Source organism: Vulpes lagopus, chromosome 15, assembly GCF_018345385.1.
Source record: "Vulpes lagopus strain Blue_001 chromosome 15, ASM1834538v1, whole genome shotgun sequence".
NCBI lineage: Eukaryota > Metazoa > Chordata > Mammalia > Carnivora > Canidae > Vulpes > Vulpes lagopus.
This window is the reverse complement of record NC_054838.1, coordinates 13981256-13994476: the sequence shown is the minus strand read 5'-3', so window position 1 is coordinate 13994476 and position 13221 is coordinate 13981256. Positions and strand designations below refer to the sequence as shown.

At 49.9% G+C, this 13221-nt stretch overlaps 1 protein-coding gene across 8 annotated transcripts in view; it reads left to right on the top strand.

Annotated features, from left to right (window-relative positions):
- Positions 1-13221, top strand: part of TEAD1 (TEA domain transcription factor 1) — a 268606-nt gene that overhangs the window by 201003 nt on the left and 54382 nt on the right. For 6 of the 8 annotated variants that reach the window (XM_041730079.1, XM_041730084.1, XM_041730085.1 and 3 more), the window contains 5 exons: positions 8144-8155; positions 8968-9102; positions 10359-10405; positions 11126-11187; positions 12281-12405. In XM_041730079.1, coding sequence (XP_041586013.1) covers positions 8144-8155; positions 8968-9102; positions 10359-10405; positions 11126-11187; positions 12281-12405 — 381 coding nt within the window. The remainder of the gene's footprint in view (positions 1-8143; positions 8156-8967; positions 9103-10358; positions 10406-11125; positions 11188-12280; positions 12406-13221) is intronic. The other 2 variants (XM_041730082.1, XM_041730078.1) reach the window with 1 other exon arrangement.

Here is a 13221-nt window from a genome sequence, read left to right as displayed (position 1 = left end):
ACTGATGTCCCTCTTCTTCCTACTGCCATCGACAGTATCTTTCCTTGACACTTACTTCCCTAGGAAAATAAATCCAGCAAAAACTCTTTTCTCCTTTATCCTTGTCCTAAAATGAGTCCAGCGTCCAGGTTTTTGTCCATCATTTACTCTGAATGTGTGCTAAAGCCAGTGCCACCAACATGAGACTTTTTCTCTACAGTGTATAGCAGCCTAAGCCAAGGTACTCTCAAGAGAATGTCATCATTTGCGATGACCTTGGACATGGACTATGACATAAGGGAGGGATGTCAGGGGGCAAGCAGATTGAAGGGAACAGTTGAAGTGGTTGAGGAGTGATGTAAGGAGATGAAGAACCAGGAGCAGAGAAACTGGGAAACTAGGGAGAACTGGGGGTCAAGGGGTCAGCAGAGCACAGTTGAGATTCAAGAGCCTGCTCAGATGGACAAGGAAATGCAAGGCATTTGTGGCCAGAGTGCCAGAATTTGGGACATTAAACACACACCCTTCAGTTGTTTTGTTTCAGTCTTCTTCACTAAAGTGCCTTAAGAGACAAATCAGAGTGCTAACTGCTGGTCTGCAATAGGCTTAGCTTTGAGGGAATCATTTCTCGGGTGACGGGCATGCCCTTTTGTGGTCCCTGCCCCAGCAGAGTCCCTTGTGACCCGCTGCTCTTCAGGCCTGAGGTCGGTTGTGGGTGATCCATGGCTTTGAAAGCCTGGTTCAGGTTGCCAGGTAGAGGATGGAGCCGGGCAGGTACAGTGTGCAAGTGACCTCTGGCTCTGTGAGGAACTCCAAGGATGTGGGCTTTCCTCCCTTGGACCTCCTGTCACCAGCTGCATCTGCAGTGGCGTCACCCACAGCAGGTTCAGTATGTGTCTGCTCCGTGGCCCTCAGTCAGCCCCTCCCTGCGATCTCCTACTGAGCCCTGAGACGCGGTGGCCTGTCCGAGAAGGCAGCATGTGGCATGGTCTGAACACGGGGCTGCAACTCGAGAAATTACTCTGTCCTCTGAATTATCTCGCTCACCATTAAGTGACCGAGAGGCCCTCAACTGATTTTTTTTTTTAAGCTCCAGGGATTTATTATCCCAGCACATAGAACGAATGCAAGAGTATCGCCCACACATGAAGCAGCCTTTCCACGCCACTCAGAGTATCTACCCTGAGTCTCTAGGTCTGTATGTTCAGTCCCCCTGTGAGGCTGTCCAGTCCTGCCCAGAGGCCTCCCTGTCCTCGTGGCAGCGGAAGGGCATCCTGCAGACTTCCGCCACCCGTGGACCGTCATCATCATCTTCCTCGTGAGAAGATGGACCGACCCCTTGTGGTCTGGAGTGTGTTTTGGGAAGTGCACAACTCCAGGCGGTAGTCCGAGGACAGGAGGTCTTCATCCTGCCCTGACCTCGGCAGGAATACATCTTAGGCAGTAGACGTGTTCGTGTCAAGCCCGGGACTCGCACTGAAGAAAAGCCTGTACTTGCTGACATTGCGTCATGCCAGTAGAGCAGAAAAAGGCCTGAGATTGTCCGATTGTGTCCAGTCGTTGGTGACTAATTTACGAGCTACATGTGCTCCCTGGGGCCGTTTTCTTCATTCTCGCCCTGCTGGCCTTTTGTGATTTGATTTCTGAACAAGCCATTCTTTCCAATCTGCCATTCCTTCCAATAAGCAGAGAGCTTAAAGTTCAAGTCGTGGATTTAATTCTCCCAAAGAGTTCAGGAACTTCGCTGGGGCCTTGCTGCCGTCCACACTGCTCCATCCTGGTTGTATCACCCCTGGTCCCAGCCTGGAATGAGCCTGTCCACAGAGAGGCTTGCTGCACTTCACCCACTGGTGCTCCCTGTGCCCCTCTGCATCCCCCTGCTCCTTCAGGCATTGGCCGGGGCTCCACAGGCCTAGGAAGCCTGAAATGATCACCTCCTGGATTTCAGCGCCAGCACTGGGACACTTGGCCTGGTCCCGTGTGGCATTCGGGAAATGGTACACCGCCTCTCCTGTCATCTCCTGATCTTCACAGGGTTCCTTTGGCATTCGTGACACGCACCCTCTCTCCCCAGCGATAGTTTCACTACCTTGCTTTTAATGTAACAGAGTTAAAGCTGAGATTGGAGACCAGTAATTTCCCGTGCTTGGGCGTGATGGAATTAGAACCTCTCATCCATGGTGTGGTGATGCGGAACTCACAGTGTAAACTGGAGGCCTGAGTGCATTTACCTTTCTGTGTGAACCAACCCATACCTGGGTGGTCTTTTTTTTTTTTTTAAAGAAATATTTATTTATGAGAGACACAGGGAGAGAGAGAGAGAGAGAGAGAGAGAGGCTGAGACACAAGCAGAGGGAGACTCCATGCAGGGAGCCTGATGTGGGACTCGATCCCAGGTCTCCAGGATCAGGCCCTGGGCTGAAGACGGCGCTAAACCGCTGAGCCACCTGGGCTGCCCCTGGGTGGTCTTTTTAAGGGCAATAGAAACCGCCTCATTCTCCATTTTTATGCCTTTCTAGAGAATTCCCGTTGTTAATGGGCCTCCAGTGTAGACTGTGCCCTAGAGTATCATAGTGCCAAAAGGTTATGTCATCAGGACCAGGGCTCCTAAGCCTTTCGGGTCACCTGAGTCCCATATCAGACTGCAAGTTCACTGAATGGCCAGGCTGCGGGCACCATGTGGAATACTTAATGCAGTTCCCAAAGCAGTCCTGAAGGTAGGTGTTCATGTCCTCATTTTATAAATCAGGAGGCAGAAGCTTAGAATGGGCAGGAGACTCTCCCAAGGTCACAAGTCTGAATTTGATCCCAGGACTAGCTGCACCAAAGCCCAAACTCCCTGCATGAGGTCATGCTGCCTCCCCAAAGAATGCCGGTCAAGGATGAGAGCTCATTTCCCTGACTCAAGATGCTCCCGCATTGTCTCCCTCAGCTGAGCCCCCTCTTCACGAGTGTGTGAATTCAACAGAGCAGATGAGTGGTGGGAGCTGATACTCTGTCTGGAGCCAAACTTGAGTCTGCTGCCAACATGGGTTCCTCTGGCTTCTCAGAGGAGGTTGACTTCTTGTCTCTTGCTGTCGCCTCCCAAGGGAAAGGGGTGCCTCTTCCCCAGCACCCAGACCTAGCTGCAGCTGACCTAAATGCCAGGCTTCCTGGTGGAGTCATACCTACAGATCACCTGGATCCTCATCTACAATCTTTTATGATGCGAAGCCCCACATCAGAATTAAAAGAAACACTATCGACAATTATAAAATACTAAATATAACTAAGTACATTTAAAAATGAACAATGGTAAAAGCCTTGAAAATTTTTTCTTTGATGTGAATGGAGTCTTTGGCATTCAGAAATACAATAGGATGAATTAATTGCTACTCATTACACGGCAAGTCAGGAGAAGTATGAATGTGCCTTCCATCCTCGGCTAATGCCGCTGCCCGACCGAAATAGCCCCCTTTTGTATTTACTCCTGCTTTCTCTACTAATAAGCAAATTAGAGATCATGGCTAGAGAAATTCAAGTGCCCTCCATTTTTTTCTCCCAAACCATCATAGAGTTTTGTGATGTTTATCTACTTGGGGGCTAGCGCTAATAATTGCAGAGGTCATGTGAATCCACACAGTGCAAGACTGAGAAACATCTGCAGAATGACTTTTTAGAAGAGTATTCTGTGTTTTTGTCTTTTTCTGAAAAAGTGATTTTGCAAGCAAATTGCTATCTTTCCTCTCTTGTATTATATTTTTTATACTGCGAGGAAAAGTATATTTGGGGAAAACATTTTAAGAGCTGTCAAGAGTTTTTGAATCCAGGGCGTTTTTTCAACGTTACATATTTTCCCCGATGTATTGGTGGACTTCCCTATGAATAAAATAGATTTGGAGGCTTTACGTTTTAAACCGATGGCCCCTGAACCAACGGTCTGGAGCATGCTGTTCATTAAAATTCCATATCTGACAGCTATGACATTGTACACGCAAGCTCGTGAACCTTTGACTGTCATCTTTAAAACTTGTTGATGGTTAGTGGCGGAAAATTATGAGCTCATTGATTCCTCAAAATAATCAAAAGCCGAGGAAGCAGAGGGAAGTGAGACTAAGACTCCCTCACTGTCTGGAGGCTGAGGCATAAGATGTCCTGGAGTTTGAAGAGCACATTTGTGATACCGCTGCCTTCCTGCACGTATATTACATGTAGGTACTTGGCAAACATCATGCACATTTAAACCGTAACAAGGAGGCAGTCTGCGGGGCCCAGAGGTATAGCCGCAGCCTTGCTCTGTGTCATGGAATATGAAAGCCTGTTTACTAAGTGACAATAACAGTTTGAAAGGCTTCAGGCTGAGGAGCTTATGCGTGACCCAGCCTGCCTCACCACCGCTGGCTGCAGTGGTGAGGCTGTTGACAGCATAGCATGCCAGAAATGGGTCAGGGACGAAAGTCAACTAGGTACTGAGGTCTGCATCCCTAGGTGCAGTGTTTCATCTGCCATCATTCCTCGGTCAGACGGGCCATGTGTTTTAGCAACCCCCCTACCCCCCACCCCACTGCTGCATCAGTTATTTTCCACATTTCAGGTCAGAGGCTTGAGTTAGGGTTCTGTTGGTAAAGGGAGATTTGCCTTTTCTTTCTCCATCCCCAAACTTATTTGGCTTTTTGTGGCCTCATTCTTTGTAGTCTTAGGGATGGAGGGACTTCAGACCAGTAATGAGGATCCTTGTGAAGCTGTCCAGGCTTTTTGCTAGGACACAGTGTTCTTGTTCATGCATGCTCTTGTAGACACACTCACCGAGAGAATGTCCCATAATCTAAGACATCATAGGGGTAACTCGGTATTGACTTAACAAGTTTTCAAGATAAAACAGCATGCTCAACCTTTGTGAATCTCATCCGCATTTCAAAAATGTTGATGTGAGAACATCTGAGAATAAAATTACTCTGGTATACAAATGTAGCTGATACTCTTGAATTTGCCTTAGCATAGTCATTCGGGTAGATTAACAACCCCCCCCCCACTTCCTCCTTTATTCTGGGGTGAGTGGTAAGGCTGGAGTGGAATGTCTAAAAGTCCAGCATATTAGACCACAGTGACACAGAGAAGCAATTTACTCAGGTCTGACACTTAAGAGTTATAATTTCTTCAAAGCCAGGCATGTATCTCTAGGCTGAAAATGACAATTTAGAGGCCCTTCCATTGAAATCTCTCAGCTTGGCATCCTTCCGTACTCCCATTTCAGATTAAATGGGTCTACAGCCAGGCTCTTGGTTCCGATTTTGAGATATCACTGGCAGTGCTTATTATCTGCAGGGCTGCTTTTGTTTTTTTAGACAAAAAATTTTTTTATCCTTTTAATTTTTAAATATATATTTTAGATAAAGGAGGAGATGTTATTAAATGAGAAGGTAGAGTGTCTCCACTTCAAAAGGTAGGAAATCACGGGTGTAGACATTTCAGTCCATTTGCAGAAAATTGCCTATTCTCAAATAGGTCAAGTGCAGAAAGAACCTCTACTTGAGATAAAATTTCCTCTCCACACTTGGCTTTCTCTCTGTTAGGATAGACAGCCAAGAGCTGCCCAAATTTTGACATCTTGCTATCATCAGTACTTTCTGGCTTTATGTATTAAGATGAATTTGCTTATAAATGGAACTCGTGCTTATAGTGACAGAGCCAGAAGGGCTTTGGAGCATAAAGTATGAGTCTTCATTTCAGTGATGAAGAAAATTAGAGGGTTAGGTGACGAGCTCAAGGTAATGCAGTCCATTAATGTCAGGCAGAGTCAGGTTTGGAGCGACATCTCCAGACTCCCCTTTACTGGGATGGAGCGAGTTGGTGAGGTGGGAAAGATTGATTTGCTCTCCGGCCTTTGAGCATTTGTTTCATTTGGGAACCTCCTGGATGGCTGGAGTCAAACCTTGGAACCTCCTGGATGGCAGGGTAGTAAGAGTCAAACCTTACTTTATTTAGCAAAAGAAAATGGCCCTGTCCTGATGCTGTGTGACCGAAACAGCAAAGCTGGTGACATTTCTCCTTTCCTCATTGACTGATTTCCTTGTTTTTTGTTTGTTCTTTTCCAAAGATTTTTATTTATTTATTCATGAGAGACACAGAGAGAGAGGCAGAGACACAGGCACAGGGAGAAGCAGGCTCCCTGCAGGGAGCCTGACGTAGAACTCGATCCTGGGACCCCGGGATCTCGACCTGAGCTGAAGGCAGATGCTCAACCACTGAGCCACCCAGGTGTCCCAAGAACTTTTCAGTCAGACTAGCAAAGGCGAACATCTCCACCTCTGGTAGAATTAAAACAGGCTATGAAGATGTGGGCGACTCCTTTCCATTCTCACCTGGACTTCCAATTCTTGAGTTCCCTCCACCGGGTGTTCACAGACACACACTGTGTTTGGGTGAGCCGAGTCACCCTTGTCATCGGCGTCTCATGAACACAGGGGCCACTGATGGACTTTTGGAATACAGCCAGGCCCGTGGCTCTTACTCCTCAATTTTACATCAGCCAGACCAGCAAGGAGTCTGGGCTGCCACTGTCCCGGCTCCCTTGGCTGGCCCCTGGACAAGTGGTCAAGATTGTTCCTTGTGGTGGAAGGCGCCTGTGGTTATACTTGTGACATTACTTGAGCTCAGAAGTCACCTCGAGGACATTTATAACCTCTCATTAGGGGTTAGGTGGCTTGGGGGCTGGCGTACCAGATGACGGATCCAAAAAGACACCACACCAGGGCATTTGTATCGGTGTCAAGACACTCCTGACAGAGAAGGACGTAGTAGGACTGGAGCTGGGTTTTCTGTTCATTATGCCTACGTCACCCTCTGTGGGGATGATGTGGCAGGTGGGGCCACGGGACCAGCTAGGAATGGATTGACTGGTGCTGAGACGTGTGTGTGTCAGGCTCAGTTTGGCTTGAGGGCATTTGCACACCTAGTCAGTTGATTCCCCTGACATCAAGATAAGTCTTTTTTGGGCATCTCAGTATCCAAAATGATTCGGCTCTTTAAAACAAAACAAAACAAAAATTACAGAGGGAGCTAGCCTTAGGTAGAACATGCAGCAGATTAGCAAGTGGAGGCTCAACTCAAAGAATGCCATCTGAGCAGGGGCAGCAAAGCACCACGCTAGTCCCCGGAGCCATTCTGTTGGGGACCGGGAATCCTGCAGGCTAACTGGCCCCTCACAGTGTCATTCACCTGCAGCACATGCCCTTCAAGACGATCCAGGGGCCATGTACAACCCCAAAAAGCTGTTACATGAGGCTGTTTCTCTTTCTTTTCCAGTTGAGGGCCAGAGAAATGTATAAAATTCAAAATTTTATGCAAGTGTTAGGCTCTTTTCCAAGGGGTAATGTAAGGTTTTTTAAAATCCACGTGGAAAAAAATTAATTAATTAATTAATAATTAATTAATTAGAAAGAAAATCCACATGGTGTTCCTGGCAGTTACTGGGCCAAGTGGTGTCTATACCTTGAGAGCACCTAGTTTGATCTTTTTTAGAAGCCCCTAGTAGTTATTTTGTAGGTTTGGCTTTATTCATTATAATTTTAATTTCTCCCTCTGGCCTAGCCTCTGGCCCCTCCAGCATGCTTGTCCCTCACCTTTGGGTAAATCTGTAAATATTGACGCCAATTCTGGCCTGTGTCTTAGACCTGGTGTCTTAGCCTGAAGTTTCCCTTGACCTTCACTTGCTGTCTGACTCTGAGTGGCAGCTGTGGCCGGGGCTCCCTTTATTTTGGTGCCACCATTTTATTCATGTTCCGGTGGAGTCTGGGCCTGGTATAGATTGTATAGGCCTTCTGTGAGCACCCAGGAACCGTGACATGTCTGTCAAGCATGAAGTTCTCTCTGCCTGTACCATCAGGCACACGTACCAAGGGTCTGACCAATTCTCTGTCTACACTGGGGAAGCCACAGAACCAGCTCAGAGGGGTTGGGAGTAGGTTTTGAAAGGGGTGGACTGGTTGCTGATTGCCTTTCTAGATCGTTATCTGGGTCCTACATTCCTGCTAAAATGTGAAAAAGACCCATAGCCCTATGCGTTCCCCTGTACCCGATATTGTGTGTTTGTGTGTAAACATATATATATTTTTTAAGTGAAGAAGAAAAATATCCCTGCCTTTCTACGCAATTCTTTTAACAAATTGTTTATTGTTGTATCCAGGTAACAAGCATGGTAAGTATCTTCACCAAATTGAGTATTCTGTATTTTAGCTGTGCTTGGCAGACTTTTTGGCTAGCTTTGTGTTACCAGCCTTGGCTTTTCTAGAAAAGACCCACGTAAGAAAGGGAGAAGCCACCTACCCAGTAGCACCCCCCGTGTCCTTGGCCATAGAGAGAACCCGTGTAGCCTTAGGCCCACGGTGGGGGTACCTGAGAAAGCATGCGCCCCCGCCAGCATGCTGCTTGGCCCCGTCACGGCCCCCCACCTGCCCTGCTGCTTCTGAGCCTCCCCACCAGGTGTCTGCGGGCCTCGCATGACCCCAGCAGCTCCTGGACTGTGACCCCCGGGACAGCGCACACAGACGGGTCCTGCCCATACCCTGTGGCTGGTCCTACCCCAGATCCACAACCACCCCTCTCCCCCTCCCTCTTCCCATCTCTATGCTTCAATGCAGGGCCTTCTCCCCCCCCCCCCCCCCCTTCCCTGAGTGTGTTAAGTAATTGGAGAAATCTCCCTTTGGAAGCTGGAAAAATAAATAACATCGTCCGCTCTTCTCAGAAGCTTCCCATTCTGTTGAAAAACGGATTAAAACATCTTTTTTTTTTTTTTTTAACCCTTGCCACTGGGCCGTGTCCGTGGAGGTTCAGAGTTGCAGTGGGTTGAGCGCGTCTTAGCCTTCCGGCTGTTATGTATCCGTGCATGTTTGCTTCTCCGGCCTCCTTTGTGGCTCTGTATTCAGTCCATGTGCTCGTGGCTGTGCCTGTGGAAGCTGCCCGGTAGCCGTGTGTTCCGTAGTAAGTCTGTGTGTCCCTGTCGCCTTCAAGGATCAGACTGCCAAGGATAAGGCCCTGCAGCACATGGCCGCCATGTCGTCCGCACAGATCGTCTCGGCCACCGCCATTCACAACAAGCTGGGGCTGCCCGGGATCCCACGCCCCGCCTTCCCGGGGGCGCCGGGGGTGAGTCGCGGCCCTCGGGTGCCGGGGGAGGGGCGCCCGTGGGCAGCTGATGATGTGGCTGCGCAGGGGTGGAAGCGCTAGGGAGGGAAGGGGCTGGGAGAGAAGGAAGAGAAAGCAAGAGGCCGGGATCCTTGGGCCCTGCGGACGTGGAACTAGGTATCACTTTGCTGGCGCCCTTCTGTGGCGCCACCTGCTTCTGCTTTATTTATGTATTTATTTTTTCCTGCCCCTTGCTCTCCCTTCATGTGTCCTCAGGGTCCCTTTCAGGGAACTAACCCCAAAAGGGACAAAGTATTCTAAATACTGTTTTCTTTTATACCTACTGAGGACTGAGAAGTTTTAACATTATAATCTCATTAATCTTTGCAGTCATTTTATTTTATTTATTTATTTTTAAGATTTTATTTATTTACTCATGACAGACAGAGAGAGAGAGAGAGAGAGAGAGAGAGAGAGAGAGAGAGAGAGGCAGAGATACAGGGAGAGGGAGAAGCAGGCTCCATGCAGGGAGCCCGACGCGGGACTCGATCCCGGGTCCCCAGGACCACACCCCGGGCTGCAGGCGGTGCTAAACCACTGAGCCACCCAGGCTGCCCTTTTGCAGTCATTTTAGGTGCCTCTAATTGTTATTGCCATCTCACTGAGTAACAAAGTGAGTTGAGGTGATTTGATCACCACGCATAGTGCCGGCGGGACTCAAACCCAGGGCCTCCCGACCCCCTTCGCTGCCTCTGCAGCAGGGGGTCACGCACCAGACGCCTCAGGGAAGCTCACGGCAAAGGATGCGTCCGCATCGCTTCTTGGAGCTCCTGGCCTCTAACTCAGAGTTTTGTCCTCTCCTGGCCGGGCCCTTGGTGCTGTGAGCTGTGGAAGCAGAATGTTACACGGGGAGCATTTGAGAATGGAGGGAGGAGGAGAAGGATGAGTGGGTGCATGGATAGAGCAGTCAGATGGAGTCTGTGTGAGCCCCTGTAATATGCTCACATGCCTGTTAGATGTGAGGAGAACACAGAAGAGCTGCTGCCTCGTCCTACCCTCGGGGCCGTTATCTGGAGCCCTGGGCTGCTAGGCCAGGGATGCAGGTTGCTATCGTGTTGCACACCGGTGACCACATCTGCATTTGGAAGAGGGTCACTCTGGAGCTGATCGATGATCTGAGCCCACCATCTTTAGCAGGGCTTGCAACGTGTAGACATCCTGAACGGTGCTTAGATGTGAACTCCTAATCCTGATGCCTCTTGCATTTTGCCTTCCAGTTCTGGCCAGGAATGATACAAACAGGGCAGCCAGGATCCTCACAAGAGTAAGTCAGGGGAGGGGCTGGCAGTGACAACAAGGGTCTGGTCACAGCAGAGCCTGGGTGGTGTTTCTCTGGGGCCAGAATGCCTTGGGGCTTGAAGGAGAAAAGAGATTTAACCTGAGATTCCCCAAAGTCATCTGCCTTTATCCTCTGTGGCTAGTAGCGAGAAAGAGACCGCGTAGGCCTAGGAGAGGTGTAAACGGCTCTCCACCACCTGAAGTGCAGACAATCCTGCTGGTGTTTTCAGGGCAAGGGAGGCAGGCCTCGTAAACTAGAAGCTGAGGGTAGTCTGGAGATAAAAGCAGAATGGAAATCCTGCCCTCCTGCTTTCAAAAGAACCTAAGCTGTTGGGCCAAGAGAAGGAGAGCCCAAAGCCTGTCCCAGACTGTGCTTGGGAATGGTGACCCCTGACCTTGGCCACCGCAGGGACCAGAAGAGACTTTCAAATAGATAGATGTCACAGCTTCTGGGAATCAGGCTGACGTCTCTCCAGCTCGTCCCACTTGAAGGGGTCCCCAGCACCATGCTGGACCCTCTCAATCAGAGAGAGCAACCGTCCTCTCTGTCCTGGCGGAGCTCTTCTGGGCTGTGCGACCACCTGCAGGCAGGGAACCTTTGGGGGGTGGGGTGCAGGTTGGGCCCCTAGCCCTGGGAGGCCAAGGCCAGACCCGGGAGCAGCCACTGCTACAGTCTCGTTTTCTGACTCCACCCCTCCCTCCCCAGCGTCAAGCCCTTTGTGCAGCAGGCCTACCCCATCCAGCCAGCGGTCACAGCCCCCATTCCAGGTGAGTGTCCAAGGGCCTGCCACTCGGAGGAACGTCCTGCGCAGCCGGCAGTCGGGCCCATCGCTTTGTTCCACAGTGGCATATCCCCTTTCACTGCAGTGCCAGGGGCACCCCCTCCTCCCCCCTACCCTCCTTGAGCCTGGGGCTCAGAAGGGTCACAGACATGTTCAGTACCCCCAGTCACTTCCCGGGAGGTTTTTAAAGAAAAGGGAAGCCAGGGGCGCCTGGCTGGCCCAGTCTGTAGAGCATGCCACTCTTGATCTTGGGGGTGTGAGTTTGAGTCTCACGCTGGGCATAAAGTTTACTTAAAAAGGAAAAAAAAAGATTTGGATATATCCAATTATATCTCAATTAAAATAAAAAAACTGAAAAAAAAGAAAAAGGGAAGAAGCCCGATTACTTTCACCGGGGATCCTGGGTCACCCTTGGAAGGGGAAGTTACTGTGGTTCCTTCTTCATCATAAACAGGCTGAATTGGACAATTCAGATCTTGAGGGCCGATAGGGTATTATTCACGCTTCATTACATAAGTGGGTTTCGGTTCCTCACACCCTTTCCTTAATGAAGAGCTTCCAGGGAAGCCTTGACTAGGAAACGGGGATCTGGCCGGCCCACCTGCTCCCTCCCCACCCTCGGGCATGTGGAGCCATTCAGTGGAAGAGTCCCAGACGGGCACGTGGATTCACACGCTGCGCTCTGTTCCAGGGCCACCGAGCCTTCTGAGAGAGCTCTGCTGTGCTGGTGACCACAGTCTTAAGGAAGGAGATGGGCAAACGCAGGAAGCGTTTCAGGGGATCCTTGTGGGATTCACTTTAGGCCCTTCAGCCATGCCGGCCTTGACCCCACCCAGCCAGTCCCCTTGCCCGGGAGGAAGTGTCCTCCAGCCCCTTACGTGGGCAGGAGTTGTCCTTGTGAGGAGCCACATGGCATTGTGCCTCGAGGGTCCTTGGCCAGAATCCCACCACCCCCTGACTTCATTCTGCCCTTGGACTCTGGTGGAGGGGGGCAGCCTTTTTGCGGGGCCCTGACCCAGCGCTGGCCTCAGGCCCCAAGGGGAGGCACCTGCTTTAAAGATGATGCTTGGTCTTTTCAGGGTTCGAGCCTGCATCAGCCCCAGCTCCCTCGGTCCCCGCCTGGCAGGGCCGCTCCATTGGCACAACCAAACTTCGCCTGGTGGAGTTCTCAGCCTTCCTCGAACAGCAGCGAGACCCAGACTCGGTGAGTGTGCTGCGAGGCGCACCTGCAATCCCATTCCTCTTCACCTTCTCACTCCTCTGCCTTCCCTGTTCCCCCACCCCCTCATGCCTGACAAATAACCTGGGCGAAAATGGGCCTGGGGAAGAATAACCAGACTTTCACTTAAAGAAAAAGGTATTTCTGTTGACAAGTTGGTAGAATTTTAGAGCCGAATATTTATGAATGCTGTGGACCACAAACGCCAGAGAATGCGGGAGCCTGAAGGGGAAAGACTTTCATCGGCTCTTGTGTTTAGGAAATTGTAGCAGCAGGTGACAGTTACTAAACCCTGACGTGGCTGGCACCGTGCAGAGCTCCTTACAGATGTGGTCATGTTTTACACCCGCAAAAACCCCGTAAATGTCGGTACCGTCGGACAGATGAGGAGACAGGTTAAGGAATTACTCTAAAGTCACACAGTTCATATCTGATAGATTAGAGATTCAAATTCATGTCTTTAAAAACTCAAGTCTAAGCATTAGACTAAGCAGTTGCTCGGTGCTGCCTTTGCAAGTCTTGTCTTTTCTCAACATAGTGAGTGGCTCTCTTCTTTTTTTCTTTTTTCTTTTTTTTTTTTTTAAGATTTTATTTATTTATTCATGAGACACACAAAGAGAGAGGCAGAGATGCAGGCAGAGGGAGAAGCAGGCTCCAAGCAGGGAGCCCAATGTGGGACTTGATCCCGGGTCTCCAGGATCAGGCCCTGGGCCAAAGGCAGGTGCTAAGCTGCTGAGCCACCCAGGGATCCCCACGAGTGGCTCTCTTCTTAAGGGAGCCCTAACAAGCTGGTATTTCAGC